This window comes from Castor canadensis, chromosome 5 (genome assembly GCF_047511655.1).
Source record: "Castor canadensis chromosome 5, mCasCan1.hap1v2, whole genome shotgun sequence".
Classification (NCBI taxonomy): domain Eukaryota; kingdom Metazoa; phylum Chordata; class Mammalia; order Rodentia; family Castoridae; genus Castor; species Castor canadensis.
This window is the reverse complement of record NC_133390.1, coordinates 168,055,703-168,075,739: the sequence shown is the minus strand read 5'-3', so window position 1 is coordinate 168,075,739 and position 20,037 is coordinate 168,055,703. Positions and strand designations below refer to the sequence as shown.

The following is a 20,037-nucleotide window of genomic DNA, read 5'->3' as shown; positions in this document are numbered from 1 at the left end:
AGTGGAAGGATTTGATCTGGGTGATCTTAGTGCATGTAAGATAGTCAAGTCCTGGGTCACCATCATGTCTGGTTAAAAACCTTGCTATGCCATTTAATGTGATCTCGAACTGGTTGAGCTTGCATTCCTCAACCTGTCAGAGATAAAGAATAATATACATCTACTTTAGAGCTATTTTGATTTTAAGTTGTATTGAGATATGGTGATTACTTAGTGCAATACCTGGCATATGGTTAGTGTTCAATAAATGGTGGCTACTATATTTTGTCTGCATGATTGATTTCCTAACTAAAATGAGCAAATGATCCTGAGATCTTAACTTGTTAAACTTTTAGTTTGAACAATCTTCCTGTATTCCATCCCAAAACAGGGCTATCACCTAACTGATTTTCTCTAACCTGAGATCTTAAAGCCTGTCATTCCCCAAAAGACCAAGGATAGAACTGGATTCCTTACACTTTGGGTTTTTTAACACAGGCCACTTGACATTCTATTTTAAGATGGAAGTTGTTAAGGTTGCCATCGCAGCCACTGAAGAGAAAACTGTTACAGGTATCAGAGGTTTTGTTGTAGAAATATCTAAAGTGAATTTCATAGCAGCTGCCAGGATCCATAGGCAATATGCAGGGATCTGTATGAGAAGGTTAGGAAGAGATAGTTAGAGTGCAAGCAGGAAGGTTTGTCTTTATGAGCCCTTAAAAATTCCTCACATTAGGGCTGGAAGAATGGCTCAAGTGATAGAGCACCTGCCTAGCAAGCATGAGGCCCTAAGTTCAAACACCAGCACCCCCAAAAATAAAAAACTCCTTATATTAGCTTGGAGACATGCTCATATTCAGAGTCACTGACAGATACCTGCTTTTCTCTTGGACCTTGAATCACTCTGCCAGATTGCCTTGTGCAACGCAAATTGTTTGCGACTCAGGTTATGGTCCTAGGCAGTGACTTGGAAAAGTACTGGACTGTGTGAAAAGGAGGTTCCACCACAGGCTTGTGTAAAGTGGTGAGGTTCTCCACATTTCACATCTAACGGTTCCTTAAGGCATGTTATTCTTCCTCTCCATACCTGTAGTTTCTTATCTGCTTCACTGCTGCTTAGGACATACAATTTAGAACATGTACTCCCAGTTCTCATACACTAATTATAATATCCACACCTTAAAATTCTGCTAACTATGCCTGCTGCATTCCAAGTTACGTAACCATGCTGGGGAGGGGGGCTCTCACCCATCTACCATATCTTCTCTTCCTTTCTTGCCTTCCCAGAGATGACCCTTCCATTTTTGGGTGTAAGTGGTTGAAATAGCCACAATCATGGTTGTATTGCCAACCCAGCGATTGTTGCTTATCTCACTCAAGCAGCCAGTCTAGAATTTAATCTCTGGCAAAACCAGCTATTTAGGCACATTTGCATGCATAATCTTATTTCATACAGACACCCTCTGAAGTAAGTGCTTTTCCAATCTTCATTTTACACATGGGGAATGTGGTGATAAGAGATGGTAAGTGGGTTTAGTGACTTGTACAAGGACACACATCTGCTAAGTGGCAGGGAAGAATTTGGAGTCTGACTCCAAAGGAATAGATTGTACCACTTCCTCATGCTCTGGAAGCATTGTGCCTCTACACACGATCTATGGAGAAAAGCATCACTGCCTTTCGTAAGCGAATCTGAACAGGGACCGCATGCTCAGGAGTTCTATATATGTCCAGAGCCCAGATATTGAAAAGGCCTCCATTTCCTCAGTCTACAATTCTTTTTTTTTGGTACTGGAAATTGAACTCATGGCCTCACTCTTTATAGGCAGGCACACTACCACTTGAGCCACTCTACCAGTAGTCTACAAGTCTTGTTCTCTCATCCTCAGGCATACTCCTGAAAGGTCTGACCTCTTTTCCTTCCCCTCTCCCTCCCTACCTCCCTCCCTTCCACCCTCTCTCTCCCTTCCTTCCTTTCCTTCTTCCTTCCTTCCTTCCTTCTCTCTCTTTCTCTCTTTCATAGTTCTGTTATGTTTTGAATTAGTATATATCAATAAAACAGGTTTCATTGAGGTAATTCCATACATGTGTACAGTGCACTTTGAACAAGTTCACCCCCTCCATTATATTCCCATTCCCTCCCCCTTTTTATGCAGTGCTTGGTGGGTTTCATGATGATGTCATCAAACATGTATACTTAGCTTACTTCCACATCTCTCCCCACACAGTATCTTTTCCTTTCCCATTTCTCTCTCCTGTTGGGAGTCTAACCTTTTTGAAATTTGTCACACCCCTCCCTAATTCAAAATGCTTCTTAGAATGTCCTAGTCATGGAATAGGAAAAGGTCACCTAAAGACAAGGTCCATGCCAGAAGCAGAACTAAAGGTCTTCCAGAAGGATCAAACTCTGGTCCTGACCTAACCATACCTGGAGCCTAATTCCATGCTACACACCTGTCATCATGAATTTCTCTTCACTTTTGCTCCCCTCTTTTCAAAAATTGTGCCTTTGCATAAGGTCATATTTGCCACCTCAAAAATACTTTCAGTATTTTGAACCTCATACAAAAGATCTATCTAGAAAGGACTTATTTACAATTGTATTTTTTTTCTTACCAAATATCCACAGCCCCCAGTGTAAGTAGTGCCTTGAGTCATAGGATTAAGGGTCTATGGGTGTTGCCATAAAAGAGGACCTTCCTGACTCACCTAGATGGCACACTTCTTTTATCACCTTCCTCACTCATAATTGGTCTCTGGATTTATTTTCTGCCTTGATTTCCTACCTTTGAATTTTCCACATATCATCTCAGAAATTCTTGTCATACCACTCAGTATTGGGGTGGTTAGTGAGCAGAAGATGAAGAACTTTAGAAAAAGTGCCAGCTTAGCAGGCATGATGGTGCACCAAACAGCAGGTAGGAAAGTCCTGGTGTTGACAGCTGTTATATTTTGGACTTGATACTTGAGAGGACTGAGCCCACCTACCCCAAGGGCCAGGATTGGGTATTACTGGGTGTTGAGTTGAACACTGAGTGCTTGAGTACCCAGCCATGAAGCTGAAGGTCCCAGACCGATTAGACCCCTGATAGTGAGTCCTGTGCACATGTTGAAACCATAGAAACTTAAGGATCAGAGCTTTTGCATATGTTTAACCATAGAGGGTTGAACCATTAAAGCAAGGAATTTAAGAATTGCTTCCTTTCCATTCTTTGACCTTCTACAGCAGTGAAAACGTGATCTTGGAACTCCAGAAACAATGCAATAATCCCAGTATTAAGTGTAATAGGTTGGTTATAACCATTAAAGTTCTTCCTTCATGAGAGACTGCTTTAAGTAGTTTATATAGACTAAATCATTTAATGATCACACAGACTCCATGAGATAGATACATTTTTTTATCATCATTGACAGATGAAGAAACTGAGACAAAGGTTAAGTTATACATACAAGTTCATTTATCTATTATGTGCTGGACATCTGATTTGAACTTGGCTTCAGAGTTTATGTATTTTGTTTTGTTTTGTGCTTTGGAGACAAGGCCTTGCTATGTAGCCAGGGTGGCTTGGAACCTCGAACTTGCATCTTTCTACCTCAGCTTCCTGAGTACTGGGATTATAGGCTGACACCACCACACCCAGTTCAGAGTTTATGTTTTTAAACAATACACTATACCACCTAGAAACATGGGGACATCTTGAGTCCATCTTGTTTCATAAGTTTTGAAATTTTGACTCACACTTATAACGTAAAATTACCTGACATTGATTTCTTTTGGTAAAATATGAAATAAGGATCCTTTTCCATTTTTCCAGTGACTCCAGACCTGTTTATTAGTGAGTTCATCTTTTATTCAGTCATATACTTCATTTTTTGCGACAGTGTCTTACTATGTTGCCCAGGCTCCTCTCAAATTCTTGAGCTCAAGTAATCCTCCCACCTCAGCTTCCCAAGTGCTGGGAGTAGATGGGCACACCACCATGGGTCGCTACAATAATATATAATAACTTTACTTGTATAGGTGGAATTGTTTCTTAGTTATTTTTTCACTTCACTGTATTTTCCTGCTTTAAAGCCACACTTAACCTCTTGAACTTTATATTATCTTAGGGTTTTGCACTTTCTATATAAGTTTCAGAGTCATCTTAATAAGTTCTTTAGAAAACCCATCTGGGACATTGATTTGAGTTGTATTGGATCTATAAATCAACTTGAGATGAATGGTATCCTTACAGCATTGTCTTTGGTATATAATTTTCTGTCTATTTTGGTCTTCATGAATCCTTTCCAAGAAAGGTTTCTGATGTTTCTTGTACAGACATTACAATGTTATTTACATTTTTATATTATTGTAAATGGTGTCTTTATTGGTGATACTGGGGTTTGAACTCAGGGATTGTAATTGCTAGGCAGGAACTCTACCACTTAAGCCATGCTTCCAGTGTAAATGCTGTCTTTAAACATTGTATTTCTTTCTGTTTTTTCTGGTATACAAACATGCAATTTATGTTATACATTTATCTTATATCCAGCCACCTTCCTATAGCCTCTTGTTATTTCTAGCAGATTTTTTTTTGTGGTACTGGGTGTTGAACCCAGGGCCTGGTGTTTGCTAGGCAGGTGCTCTACCACTTGAGCCATTCCCCTGTCCCCTCTTGTTCTTTCTAATAAATTTTATGTGGTTCCTTTTGCCTTTTTAAAGAGACAATAATCATCTGTGACTAATGACAGTTTTGTGCCTTCTTTTTCAATTATGAATGCTTTAAATTTAAAATTTAAAAACTTATTGCTGTAATTAGGATCTCAAGCACATGTGGACTAGAAGCAGTGTAGTGATCATCTCTATCTTTTTGTAAATTTTATTTAAAAATTATTATATTATTATTGTACTGGGAGTACATTGTGACATTTACAAAACTGCTTATATCTTAATTATATTTATCCTTTCCATCCTTTGTGCAGATTTTATAGGACTCCTTATGATGGTTTCAGCTTTAAGAATAGTATAGGGCTGTGGGAGTAGCTTAAGTGGTAGAGCACCTGCCTAGCAAGCTTGAGGCCCTGAGTTCAAACTCCAGTAGTGTAAAAAAAAAGATGTATACTATACACCTGCCTAGCAAGTGTGAGGCTCTGAATTCAATTCCCAGTACTGCCACCCTTCCTCCACTGAAGAATGGTTTACCCTGCAGTGCTTCCTTTTGTTAGGAATATTGCCTTATATTCCCAGCATGCCAAAGACCTTAAAATGCCATGAATACGTATTGAAGTTTGTAAAATGATTTTTTTGTACCTCTCAGGATAATCATATTTTTTCTTTGATTTGTTATTTGGTGAATTATAGTTATAGATTTAAAAAACAACTTCAGTTCCTTGAGATCTATGCTTAGCAGTGGGATTGCTGAATGACATCTAGTTTTACTTTTTTGAGGAATGTGAGAACTTACATTCACCTTTCTCTACATCCTTTCCTTACCGGGATTTGTTGTTTTAATCTTTTTTTTTTTCCTTTTGGCAATATTGGGTTCTAACATTAGGGTCTTGTGCTTGCTAAGTAGGCACTCTTCCACTCCGAGTCCTTTTCTGCTTTAGTTATATAGTTATTTTTCAGATAGGGTCTCAAGGTTTTTCCCAGGACTGGCCTGGGACTAGCCGTGATTACAGGTGTGTACTACCACACCTGGTTTCTGTCTTTTGGTAATAGCTATTCTCTCTGGGGTGAGATAACCTCTCACCATGGTTTTGATTTGAATTTCCCTGATGACAGGGAGCATTTCTCATATTCCTCTTGGCCATATGTATGCTAACTTTGAGAATTGTTTTTGGGTCCATTTTTAAATTGGACTTTTTGTGGGTTTTGGTATTGAGTTGTTTGAGTTCCTTACATGAATATTAACTCCTTGTCAGATGCATAGTTTGCAAATGTTGCTCCCATTCTATCAGTTGTCTCTTTGCTCTTTGTTTTCTTTGCCGTGAAGAAACCTTTTTGTTTTTTGTCTATTTTTGCTATCGTTTCCTGTGTTTTTGAAGTTTTATCCAAAATATCATTGCCTAGTACAATGTCATGAAGTGTTTGCCCTATGTTTTCTTCTAGTAGTTTCAGAGTTTTGACTCTTATATATAAGGCTTTAATTAATTTTGAGTTGATTTTCATATATTGTGAAAGACAGGAAACTAGGGTCATTTTTCTGCCTGTGTATATCTAGTTTTCCCAACACTATTTACAGAAGGGACTGTCCTCTGCCCATTTGTATTCTTGGCACCTTTGTAGAAAACCAGTTGACTGTAAATGTGTAGATTTCTATCTGGGTTCTCAAAGTGCCTGCTCTTATACCAGTGCCCTGCTGTTTTGCTACGATAGCTTTGTAGTATATTTTGTAGTCAGGTTGTGTGATACCTCCAGCTTTATTATTATTATTATTATTTGCTCAAGATTGCTTTGGCAAGGGACTGGTGGAGTGGCTCAAGTAGTAAGAGTACCTGCCTAGCAAATGTGAGGCCCTGAGTTCAAATCCCAGTGCCACCAAAACAATACAACAAAAACCCTTTACAAGATTGCTTTGGAAAGCTGGGGCACCAGTGGCTCATGCTTGCAATCCTAACTACTCAGGAGGCTGAGATCGGGAGGATGAGGTTTGAGGCCAGCCCAGGCAAATAGTTCACAAGGCTCCTCTTCAAAATAGCCAGAATGAAAAGGACTGGAGGTGTGGTTCAAATAGTGGAGTGTCTTCTTTGCAAGTGCGAAGCCCTTGGTTCAAACCCCAGTCCCACCAAGTGAAAAGAAAAGATTGCTTTGGCTATTTGGGGTCTCTGTAGCTCCGTACAAGTTTCAGGATAGGGATTGCACTGAATCTGCAGGTTACTTTGGGTAGTATGAAAGTTTTAACAATATTAGTTCTAATGCATGAATACAAGATCTATTTCCATTTTCAACTCCTTTTACTTTTTGGTGGGACTGGGGTTTGAATTCAGGGCTTTGTGGTTGCAAAACAGGTGCACTACTGCTTGAGCTATGTTTCCAGCCTTTCAACTCCTTGGCTAAATTTATTACTAAATATTTTAATTTTGTAGATATTGTGAATAAGATTGCCTTATTTATTTCTTTTTTTAGTTTGCTATTGGCATATTGAAATTATACTGTTTTTGTGTATTTATTTTGTATTCTGCAACTTTACTGAATTTATCAGTTCTAATGATTTTTTTGGTGGCTTCTTTTTTCCATATAAGTGACCATGTCATTTGAAACAGGGTTAATTTGTCTTCCTCCTTTCCAATTTGGATGCCCTTTTTTCCTTTCTGTTGCCTAATTGCACTGGTCAGGACTTCTAGTGCTATATTGAATAAAAGTGGTGAAAGTGAGAGGGCCCTGGTGGCTCATGCCTGTAATCCCAACTACATGGGAGGTGGTGATCTAGAGGATTAGGGATTGAAGCCAGCCTGGGCAAAAAGTTAGTGAGACCCCGTCTCAATCAATAACTGGGTATGGTGGTTTATACCTATGATTCTCCTGTGTGGGAAGCATAAACAGGAGGACTGCAGCCGATGGCCCTTTGATGTGTGGAAGCTTTTCAATTTGGAGCAATCCCATTATTCAGTTCTTCTTTTATTTCCTAAGCAATTGAAATCCTATTCAGAAAATAATTGCCTATATATTCAAGTGTTTTCCTGTAGTTTCAGGTCTTTAAGGTTTTTGATCTATTTTGAATTGGTTTTTGTACAGGCTGAGAGATAGGGGTCTAGTTTCAGTCTTCTATATGAGGATATCCCATTTTCCCAATAACATTTGATGAAGAGGCTCTCTTTTCTCCACTGTATGTTTTTGGCAGCTTTGTCAGAGATCAGATGGCTGTAACTATGTGGGAATTCTATTCCATTTCCTATGTGCCTATTTTTGTACCATGCTGTTTTTCTTACTATGGCTTTGTAGTACATTTTGAAGTTCACTATTATGATAACTCCAACATTACTTTTTTTGCTCAGGGTCATTTTGGCTTTTTGGGGTCTTTTATGCTTCCATATGGATTTTGGGATTGATTTATCTATTTCTGTAAAGAATGACATTGGGATTTTAAGGAGATTGCATTGAATCTGTACCTTGCTTTTGGTAGTACAGCTATTTTCACAACATTAATTCTGCCAATCCATGAGCATGGAAAGTTTTTCCATCGTCTAGTGTCTTTTTCAATTTCTTTATTTGCTGTTTTATAGTTTCATTATAGAGGTCTTTCACCTCCTTACGTAAGTTTATTCCGGGATATTTTTTTGAAAGGCTATTGTGAATGGAATTGTTTTTCTAATTTCTTTCTCAGCTTGTTCATTATTGACATGTAGAAAAGCTACTGATTTTGTATCCTTCTACTTTGGTAAAAGTATTAATCAGTCTTTTAAGTATAGGATCAAATCATCTGTAAATAGGGATAATTTGACTTCCTCCTTTCCTATTTGTATTCCTTTTATTTTTTTCTCTTGCCTTATTGCTCTGGCTAGAAGTTCAAGTGCAACATTGCATAAGAGTGGAGATAGTGGACACCCTTGTCTCATTCTTGACTTTAAGGGGAATGGCTTCAGTTTTTTCCCATTTAGCACAATGTTTACTATAGAATTGTTGTTTATAGACTTTGTGATGTTGAGGCACATTCCCTTCTATTCCTAGTTTCTTCAGGGCTTTTTTTTTTAATTACGAAGGGATGTTGAATTTTGTCAAAAGCCTTTTCTTCATCTTTAGAGATGATCATGTGATTTTTGTCTTTATTCTCTTTATGTGCTGTGTTATGTTTAATTGATTTGCATGTGTGGAACCACCTTGTATTCCTGAAATGAAACTAACTTGATCATGATATATGATATTATTAATGTGTTGTTGAATTTGGTTTGCAAGTATTTTATTGAGAATTTTTGCATTTTTCATATTCTGCATTGTCTTCCTTATTTAGCTATTTATTTGAATTCTCTTTGAGTTCATTCAGCTGTTCATTTGTATTCTCTTCAAATCCATTCAGGTGTTTATATATGTGTTCTCTTATCATCTTTTTTGAGCTTTTCTTAAAGTTTGTTTTTTGTTGGTACTAAGGTTTGAACTCAGGGCTTCATGCTTGAGAGGCAGGTACTCTACCACTTGAGCTAAGCCTCTAGCCCTGAGCTCATTTTTTGAGATTTTATTCACTTCACTATTATTCATGTACTTTATTGTGGGTTACTATCTTTTTGAAGAGTCATATTACCTCTTTTTCCATATTTCTTACGTTTCTACATTGGGATTTGTGCAGCTGAGGTCAAGTCACAGGTCGGAGGTTTTAATTACCTGTAATCTTTCAGTTGAAGTGTTCTCAATGATCTGGCAGGGTTAATGTGCAATTTCTCACTACCTGACTTTGAGTATATCTCAGCAATAACAAAATCAGCAATTCAAAACCAAACCAAATATTTAAATGAAGTAGGGAGTCATTGAGAACATTAATTACACCCCTAATAATGGTATATACAAACAGAACTAATGTAGAGTATGCTAGTGTTTTAGAAAATACTGAAGGTATCAAAGTTAAGAATGAAGAAGTAAAAGGAAGGGAGGTGAGGGAAGGAAAAAAAGAAGATGTAGAGTTGGGGGTGAAGTGTATGAGATGAGGGTATATGCAATAATAGAGTGTGAGAATACAGTATAATTATTGTGGAGAAAGACAATAGACTCAGGGAATGAAAAAGGGCAGAAAAAATTAAGAAAAACACAATAAACAAAGTGAAATAAAATGAAGTTTGAAAAAGTTAAAATAAAAGTTTGTACTTCTTCCTTGTTGAGGAGAGTGTCTTCCAGTTGTGCCCAGTCAGGGCAGAAGGAGTTCTTCAATCTCTGGCTCTCTGTTTCATCTGTGGTTCTCTCTGGGTTACCTGACATTCCCCTCTGGAACCACCTGATTTAGTGGTTGGTGGTCAGTTTAGGCTCTGGGCCAGGAGCAGCAGCTGGATGGAGGGCATGGAAGGTCCTGTGGAATAGCAGGGATTCTGCTGGATGGGGCTGCTCTGGGGGTGAGGCTGTTTCAGGCATATGTGTTGCAACAACTGTGAGGGGGTGACTTCCAAACATCACTGGTGGGTCAGGCTGCACTCTGCTAAGAATGCCCTCTTTTGCTAAGTCATTGGGCCTACTCCTCACCCTGGGAAGGTGAGTCAGAATGCCAGGTAGCTCCTGCTTTTTCTCAGGAATGATTGTGATTGCTGCTAGATGCTCAATTTATAACTTGGTGGTGCTAGAGGGGTTTCACCTTGGGCAGGGGACCCAAGCTTGGCTTAGGACATTTTGCTCTGTGCTGGAGGACTTTTGCCCCAGTTGGGGACCCAGGGTCTACTCTGGTTAATTGGTTAGTTCCCAGTCATCTACAGAGACGTTTGTTGCCTGGGGGGCTCTCTTTACACATTGAGGATTGGCCCTGTAGGCTGCTCTGGGCTCCACTGGAGCAAATATTTCCCTTTGTTTCTTTTATAGATCAAATGTCCCATATTTCTTGATTTCCGCTAGTCTGTTTTTTTTTTAAACTGGTGTTTTCAAGTACCTTATTAAATTACCCACCTTTCCTTGTTAGCTATGTAGTTGAGGGTTTTTTTCAGGTTTATGGAGATGCTGGAATGTGGTGGTCATTTCTAATTTGCCATCTTCCCTCTTTTCTTTCTGATAACAATCTATCAGCTACTTAGTGCTTTTTTTTTAATATTATGTACTCACATATGAAAATGGAAAAATGAAACCTTTTGAAACTACTCCAGTAATGGGGAGAGGAAGGATAAAGGAGAATGATTGAGGGGGTGAATTCAACTATGATAAATTGAACTTTTGTAAATATCACAATGTACCCCCAGCACAATAATAAAAATAAATAAATGAATTTTTAGAAAGATAGAAACAATCCCTTCCCCCCAAAAATGTGGTAGACTATTCTAAAATCCTCTGTTCTGAGGCATATGAGCTGTGTGAACTCTTGGTGACTCTCTGTATTGGTTGCTGTAATCTTCTATGACACAAGATATAGTGCTCTAGAAAGTTCCTATGTTCTAAGTCTAATTCCTGTCCCCATTGTTTAGCAACAGTCCTATTTCTCTGTTGTAATGATGATAGATCACTGCAGTCAACAGCGCAGTCCATCTTCATTATTCCTGTTTGTTAGTGCAACTGGGAGTCTGAAATGGCCTCTGTAATGCCTATGGGTCCTCCAGTCCCAACACCCATAATCCAGGTATAATCTTTGTAATGCCTGGTGAAGTCATTCAACTCTGGATACACCAAACTGCTTGATCATGTATCTATTGGTGGGAAACTTTCTTAGTACTTTAGAAGATCTGTGGTAAAACAGAAGGGATACTGGGAATCTTGGGTTAATGAGTCTTTGGAAGACAATCTTTCCTTCCTCAAAGTGTTCCCATGCCAATATACCTTAGTCAAACAGATATTTCTTTCTTCCAGACTACAGAATTCCCCAATGGACTGATGTACTCTTAGTTAATTCCTCTGTGACTGTTGCTGGTAACACACTTAAGGAGTCCAGAGCTGCAGTATCCTTGCTGAAATCCTTTTGTCTCTTGACTCACAAGAAGACTCACGCATCTATGCCCTTTTGAACTGTGATTAAAATATTGGAATTTTATTTCTTTCACAAATAGTTAAAATTAAGCATGGATATACCAAATGTGGAAAAGAAACCTATGATACTAAACCCTCTGTAAACTTCTCTGTTATCATGGTCTGTAATTAGTCATCATTTAGTAGACATCAGCTCTGTACAGCTAAAGAAATACTTCACATTAGAACTTTCTGGAGTGGCTACTTGCTACTTATGGTTATTAAACACTTGAAATGATTGGTGAGGTTGAGAAACTCATTGAATATTTTATTTTAATTAAGATAAATTTACATTTAAGTAGCCTCTAGTGACCAGTGCTTACAGTCTTGGACAGATTAAACTTGAATTATTAAAAGAATGGTGGCTGTGTTTTGATTGGGCCAACTTGTGTGTGAGAGACCTGCCTTACTCAGGTCAACTTGAACCACACTGGTCAGTTTCTGGTGGCAAAGGATACTGTAGATTTTTCTGGACAGTCCCTCCTGCTCTGGCCCGGGGTCACCAGGGAAGTCGGTCAGATTAGAAGGGTATCACAGAATAGAGGAGTAAGAATTGACTTGTGACAAATTTATCTTGGGAAGGCTCTTTTGGAGGGGGTGCAACTGAGAGAAAAGCAGAATTGTGGGACTAGGTGACCACAAAATTTCAAGTTGGTAACATTCACATAGAATTTGCAGCAGGAGGCAGTCTTTCACAGTCACTGGAATAGAGATCATGTTAAATTAGCTGATTCCTTATTGTGAGGTTTTTTTTCTTCTTTTATTATTCACATGTGCATACAAGGCTTGGGTCATTTCTCTTATTGTGAGGTTTAATCACAATGTTCTTTAAGGATGCAGTACTTTCCATAGCTATGCCTTTTTCCCTCTTAAGATGACATTTCAAAGATCAGAGAACACTGCACCTATCATTATCAACTTGAGTTAATTTATACAGAACCTAGAGAAATTAAAAACCAACTGACAAACCAACCAACCCATCAGTTTATGGTGGAATGCACACTGTGATCCCTTTATAAAACAAGACTTTTGGATAAATATTGGATTGGCAAAACATGAGTAATAATAATAACATTTTTAAGTTCTCTGCTAGCAACCTTGCAGCCTTGCAAGTTGTGTCATCTTATTTCTTCTCAATTTTATAAACTGGGGCTCTGAGGACTTAGGAGATGCCCAACAACAGCAGGGCAGAGCTGCACTGAGTCTCAGAGAAGCATTTGTCCTTGTTCTGTGCTTACTCTCAAGCTTCCTTTTTGTTTGTTTTCCTGTATATTATAAGTTTTCATGAGAAAATATGAATTAGTTTGAAAAAGCAGTTTAGAAGATGAGGCCGATGTTAACATGTGAAAGCAAAGAAGGCAACTGGTTGATATCTGAGGAACTCTGGACTAGTTATATGAAGATTTTCTTTGTGAGAACAGCTCATCAAATACTAGGTGTAATCTTTTCATCTCTATTTGAAAGTCTGAATTGTGTCCTTACTATGTGTAAGGCATTCTGCTGAGTGTTAGGGCTTTATGGCAAAGAAGTTAGACACAGTTTCTACTTTTATGGGACTCATGCTTCAGACAGAGAAAATAATAACTTAAATAATTACCATAGAGAGTGGTAAGGTTTATGGTAAGGGAAAGATAGGATGCTACGAAAAGACAAAAAGAGTCACCAACTTTTTTGTGGAGAAACTGTAACACAAAACTTGAAGCTTGAGTAGGAGTTCATCAGGGAAGTTGGGGAAAGACAGGGTATAGAGAAGAGTGAGGGCTAGAGCAGGGAGGGGAGAGAGTGCATGAGCTTTGGAGAGAGATCAAGTTTAGTGGGGCAGTTTCTGAGTATGAAAGGGAATGAGGAGTTATGAGGACTGAGTTGTGGGCAGGGGGAAGAGAATAAATGGAAAAATTCAGTGGAAACAGAGAATGATGAAATCCCACACAACAGAAGTGAGCTGAGCTGCCTATATGGAGAGCCCTAGGAAGAAGAAAGATCTTCAGGCATCCTAAGCCTTGGGTTTTGATTCTAGTTCTATTAATTGACTGAGGCCGAGCATATTCATTCTACTCTGTGCGCCTCAGGTTCTTTGTCTGTGAACTGTGTGTTGTGGTAGCTGTGAGGAGTAAGTGAAATGAAGCTTGTTGTGACCTATCGTGCTAGTCACATTAAAAAGTCGGAAGCCCTTGATCACACTCTTCAGAGCCTAGAGTTTAGTGAGGACTGTAATGAGGCCTTCCTGGGCTGTCCAGTCTTTCATCCCAGGAGGCATTAAGAGAATGCAACTCTTTGTTTTCTGGGAACACATTCATCATTTTCTTAGATCCCCTCCCAGTATTATATCTTCTACCTCACTTCACCCTCCCAGCCAATGCTGTGGGTCAGTCCAGGGAGGCAGAGCATGGATGCAGGAGGACACATGGAGCGAACAGACAAACATTCCCCTTTATTTAACCTTTTCCTGGATCTAACATCTGGGTTCTTACTATGGCTTCAGATTCTTCCTGCTGCATGAGCCCTGGATTCTCTAACGAGGCTGATGTACTACTGATGGACGACTGGGATTTGCCATGAGCAGTCAGTATTGCTCCAGGTGCCCCAGAAAGTAAATGTGCTGTGCTCAGTAAGCCTGAACAAGGTGAAAATGGTGTTCATACACCTATACTTCTGTGCTGGTCTCCACCTGCTCTCATATAGCATGCTATTTGTACAAGGTTATTGAAAGAACTCCAAAACTGAAACACCACTATTCTAATTTAGAGACTTGGGTAACATCAGAAAGACCATTAGCAGACTCTAAGCCCTTAAGTTTTCCCAAACACTCTGAAGCAAAAGCTGCCCAATTATGAACTCTGTCTTTGTTTTGGTGGTTGAATTACAGGGGACTCCATTTTGTTGCCATTCTTGTAGCCTTACTAAAGTAATAAAATTGACCCCCCTCTCCTTTTTTTTTGTTTTTTAAAGAGGAAACATCTGGAATCAGACAGCACAGAGTCATTGTGGGAATTGCTGGTGGCCTCTAACCTTTGCAGTCTTTGCAGTGACCAAGTTCTTCCGTCTATGGGTCCTGGTGTAATCCTGACAGTGCTCTGAGGCACGGGTGTTCTCTTTATCTTTCACATGAGGGAGATGACTATTTCAGAGAGATAACGTGAGCGATCCGAAGCCACACAGAGTGTGAAGGGCTCAGTTTGACCCTCTGCCCAGGGCACTGTCAACCTGGAGACTGGAAGAGGCTGTTCCCTGGCAAAGCCCCAGATCTGGGTGCTCTGTGCCTCCTGTGGGCCATGACTCTGTCTCTTTTCTTGTTCTGTGTTGCAAAACTCACCCTGGATCCCTCCCCAGGATGCAAAGACAGAACCTGAAGGGGACTAATGGAAGATGAGGCAATCTGTTGATCCAAAAGGATACTTTGGCTTTGCAAGAATATTGGTGTTTCTGGAGAGTCTGGAAGAGGAAAAGGAGCGTCCATGGGCGATCTCACAGTAGGTACATCAGGAGAACCTTATACTTACAAAATGCTCCAGGGAACATATCTCGGTTGTCAGGCGTGATGTTTCCTGAAGCCTGTCTGCTTGTTTCTGTAGAAGAAAAACATTCTCAAATGTTATCTGATGCAAGATCATTCTTGAGATAAAATTTTTACTTTATATTACTTCCACCATTGAAAATAGACCATGAAACAAAATGGAAGTCAGAGCCTCAAAGAATTGAAGAGTCACCTTGTTTGTTTTGTATTCCAGAGCAGAACCTTGAAAAAGGTGGAGTTTAATTGCAAAGGCCAGTCTTTTTTGAGAGCAGAGTGGTTGTATGATCACTAAAATTTACTGAGCAACTATTATGTGGCAAGCAATGTTTAAAGCTTACGTGAACTCTTTATTTCAATTCACTGTTATTCTCATTTTAATGACAAGGAAGTTGATGCCCAGAGAGAGGTTAATTAATTTGTCTGAGGTCTTTCAGCTCCAAGGGATACAGTCAGAGGACTGGGTGTGATGGCTCATGTCTGTAATCCTAGCCTCTTAGGAGGTAGAGATCAGGAGTTGGTTTGAGGCCACCCTGAGGCAAAAAGTTAGTGATATGGTATGGTAGTGAACATCTGTAATCCCAGATACACAGGAGGCATAGGTAAGAAGTAGTTCAAGGCTAACCACAGGCCAGAAAGCAAGACCCTACCTGGAAGATAACTCAGTCACAAAAGCTCTGAGGGCATGACTCAAGTGATACAGTGCCTGTTAGCAAGCACGAGGCCCTGAGTTCAAACCCTCAATGCTGTCAAAAAAAGTGGTAAATCCAGGATTTGAGCCCAGGTATTTGGCTCTGGGCCCATACTTAATTACTCTGTACATTGTTTCATATGCTGGGCATTCTGCTCACGGCAGGGAATACAACAGAGAACTGGTGGTCAGGCTTCTCTCAAGAAGCCATTGGTGGAGTTTCCTGCTATGGGTCTTCTGACAATTTAGCCAGGCCTTGCATGGCAGGAACAAAGTCCTCATTTCATTCATGTAAAAAGAAGGCAGAAAGAGAGGGCTTGTCTTATTGGAGACGATAGAAAGACATATTTACACAACAAAATCAGACTCAGGGCTAGTGCCAATGTCTAGGTCATTAACCACAATGTCTCTCTCCAGCTGGACCTCCAGAACCCGAGAACACTGGGGGCCAAAAGATGATGTTTAGTTAAAGGAGGGCCAGTAAAAACAGAGAACAAATTTGCTTGGGGTATTAGTGACACCTGTAGCCCCAGATACAGTGGTCCAGATAGGCTTGGGGATAAATGTGGACTCTGGGATGAGGTAGGTCTGTGGGCAGAGGTATTTTTGGGTGTGTTCAGAAAGGCAGAGTCACAATGTAGTGATGGAGAGAGAAGGATAGTGTAGTTTGGGAATGGAGGAGGGTTCCTCTAATCAGGAGTTTTATGGAAATTATCCTTGGTAAAGAGAAAGAAGTTGTTGACAACATGACAACAATAGCAACAATAGCAGCATCACTAGTGATGGAATGAAAAAGAGTCACCATAGTGGTTGGTAAGAGATTCTGCTGTTGGGTTTCCACCAGTAGCTCTGGGGTCAGGAGTATGCATGAGACGTCCCTTACTTTCTGGTTGCTGGGAACTTGTTTAATGAACAGATTATCCCACAGTAGGCAGAACAGCACTGAAGTCCTTGTGGGCATTCTTCCTGCTGGGTACAGAATTGGGAACAGCTCTCAGGTTTCAATCTGCAAGGTGGAGGTTCCAAGATATACTCTGCAATAAAGAATATATAAAAAAAAAAGGGTTTAAACACCAGGATGGAGTAACATTCAAAGCTCAGAAAGCCCAGGGAAACTGCTACCCTCATCTCCTTGTGTGGTCCCTAGGGAGCAGAATCAGGTTCTGTCTTCAGCTGATTTCTTCCTCTGAGCTCTGAGCAGGGGACAAGGGCTGGCATATTTTATCAAAGACAGAGTTTGGCAGAACCTTGAACCCACTGGTTATTCACCGTCTTTGCAGGTCAGATGTCAAATCCCTGTAGACTCCATTTGTGTCCATTTCAAGGGTAAACATGAAAAGGTATTATGTACCCACTCTGTACTGACTTATTTTGCAGTCTTGAGAAAGTCTTACAGCCTTTCATTAAAAACAATTTAACTTAGGGTCAATGTAAGACAGGCTATTCGTGTATAGGAAGAATAAGTGGCAGGTAAATTTGGTGCTGGATCACATAGCTAGAATTCTGTTCACAGGCGAGTTCTGAGATTAGTTTCTTTCATGGTGAGAAGGGGGTGGAATTTTAGAATGGGGTACAAAGATTCAGTGTCTCATTTATCCTCTGGTCAGGAGCCCAGAGCCTAGCATACCCCACCTCCACTTTTTATGGTTAAGGAAGCATAAACATTTTCAGGTTGACACTGTCAAGTAATTCATTTCAAAAGCTAAGACCAACTTCTACCAGGAGATCCTGCCTTAAGGCTGCAACCCACAATCTCCTCTGCTCCTAAAGTCTAAGACTGTAAGAATGAGCCCCATTAACTCTTTTCCCCAAGCCTCACCAGGTCCTCATTTTTTTTTAACCTTGTGACTTGCCCTTTCTTTGGGACCAACATCATAGATGGGACATCAACTGCCTATCTGTTGGTTTAGCACTCTGCAAATATGTACAATTAGAAGGGAAGTCTATAGGAAATCATGATGATTTGAAAGGAATGAATGAAGAAAGAAGTGAAGGCTAAAATGGTGATAGTCAATGGCTCCAGAGATGAGCTGAAGGAGGCTGAGGTCCAAGCTATTGACAATTTGGCCGAGATCAGTAATAGACACTCTGGGCTTCTGAGCCATCTGATATCATGGGGGCAGCGCAAGAAATTGGAACCAGCCTCCAGTTTGAAGAACCTGGAGTTGACCAGAGCAGTGTGGGAAGGGAGTCCCTGAGCCAAGGGTCTCAGAGAAGTTGCTTTGGTTGTTTTCACTTCCTGCCTTACTGTCTGGTCTTGATTTCACTCACATCACTTGCCAGTCTTTCAGAAAGCATATTTGTTTCTCTGCTCAAATTCTAGTCCTTGAATTAACTCTACCCTAAATACTCCCATTCCCTGGCAACTTGTTTGGTCCCTCTCAGTCCTACACATATCCTCTCTGAAGCAGGACCCAGACTCCCCAGAAACATGAGTTTCAGACATATCTCTTCTCTGAGCCCCAAATATTCTGAAGATGCTCTCCCACAAAAAAGTGCATGCATAATGAATAATAGTTCTCTTCTCATTTGGTATTGGTCAAATTCAGCTCTACTACTCTTATTAGGCTGAGCTAGGCAGTGGAGGTCATTGAGAAAGACTCTATGCTATCCCACAGATGCTAATTACTGGTAATTGTGCAGTATTTTGGATTTTTGAAACGCAAAATAAAATGCAAGACTTCTTTTTCCTTTCTCCCCAAACATCCTCTAATGCCAAGGTTATGTAGATTCCAGCTGGAGTTCTACCAACTTCATTTCCCTGTCTGTTTTATTGCTTGAAAAGTGAGGTCAAGCATCCCTGAAGGAATCAGGGATAGCAAGATTAATTGGGGAGATGAGGCCGATAATATTACAGTAACAATACTTATTGGGTATTTACCATGGTCTAGCAACCATTTTAGTTTCTCCTCCCAACTACCTCAGTAGCATTATATCTATTTTAAGGATAAAATCTGAGGCCAAAACACTTTGCCCAGGGTCATGCAGTAAGTAAATAGAGCAGAGATTCAGATCTAGATTCTGCTGACTACAGAGATTGGGCTCTTGAACATGACTGTATTTTCCCATGAAGTATTCTGGATGGTCTGCCCTCTGATCTTCTCTCTACAGAGGCTAGTTCCCTCCCCTGGGCTCAGACCCAGCACCTACTCAGAAAGTACTGCTTGGGACTCCCCGATACCAGCTGTGGTGCTAGGTTGAGCACCAGCAGGAAATGGAGAGGCAGCAGATGTGTCATGGCACCAGCAGGATGGTTGGCTAAGTCCTGGCCAAAAATGGCTGGGCTTGACCAGGTACTGCTGTGAGAAGAAAGGAAGAGGCCTCAATGGACGCCTGCTGTGATTGTCTTCTCTGTGTTCCTTCCAATCACAGAAGGCCTGGCAGAAACCCAAGCACCTCCCAGCTATGCCGAGTACAGGGCCAGGTAATGTTACCAAATCCACTCATCGCCCTAATCTTGACCTTAACTATATCGCACACACGTGTGTGTGTGTGTGTGTGTGTGTGCGTGTGCGTGTACGTGTGTGAGTGTTACTGGGAATGAGACTCAGGTCCTTGGGCCTGCTAGGCAAGTGCTTTACCTCTGAGCAAGACTCCCACTCCTATACAGGCCTCATTTATTCCTCTTCAAAAATTTCTAAAATAATTTTCCCTGTATCTCTTTGCTATATTTATTCCCAGAGGCTTGCATGCTTAAAATGAAATTTTAAGTAGCATCACAACTTTTTAGTTATTTTTGTTGCTAAAGGAAGAAAAATGGCTTTTGTGTCTTGGTCTATAACTAGTTAGCTTGCTCCATTCTCCCATTGTTCATCATAAATATTTTGATGTGTTCTCAGAACTTTTCATCTGTAAACAGTAAGTTCTACTTTTCCTCTTCAAACTTCATGTCATTTTTAATGCTCTAGGTACTGCCCAGTGCACTGCTGGGTAGAAGTGGAGATAGTCTGTATTCTTGTCTGATATCTATTTTTTTTTCTGTTTGGTGGTACTGGGATTTGAACTCAGGGCCTTGTGCTCAGGTGCTCTACCACTTGAGTCACACGATCGGCCCTGATATTGTATTTAAAAGAAAAGTTTAAGTGTCTTATTTTAGTATGGTCTGTATTTTAGGTTCATAAGTTCATAAGCACCCTCCATCAGGCTTCAAAAGTTCTCTTTCATTCCTAATATAACAAGAAATGTTTCCGTTAAGTTATATTAAATTATCTCTATTGCTCTTTTTCTAACTATGTTAAGATAAAATTATTTTCT

At 40.1% G+C, this 20,037-nt stretch overlaps 2 protein-coding genes across 2 annotated transcripts; both read right to left on the bottom strand.

Annotated features, from left to right (window-relative positions):
• Positions 1-452: 452 nt before the first annotated feature.
• On the bottom strand, positions 453-2,877 carry Spint4 (serine peptidase inhibitor, Kunitz type 4). The gene is made up of 2 exons (XM_020168016.1): positions 2,766-2,877; positions 453-631 (listed from the first exon to the last, which is right to left on the bottom strand). The coding sequence occupies exons 1-2, from the start codon at positions 2,875-2,877 to the stop codon at positions 453-455; spliced, it is 291 nt and encodes a 96-aa protein (XP_020023605.1).
• Positions 2,878-16,662: 13,785 nt separating this feature from the next.
• Positions 16,663-19,174, bottom strand: Wfdc13 (WAP four-disulfide core domain 13). Its single transcript, XM_020168014.2, has 2 exons — positions 18,934-19,174; positions 16,663-16,817 (listed from the first exon to the last, which is right to left on the bottom strand). Exons 1-2 carry the CDS (start codon positions 19,019-19,021, stop codon positions 16,663-16,665), a joined length of 243 nt encoding a protein of 80 aa, XP_020023603.1. The 5' UTR covers positions 19,022-19,174.
• Positions 19,175-20,037: the final 863 nt, after the last annotated feature.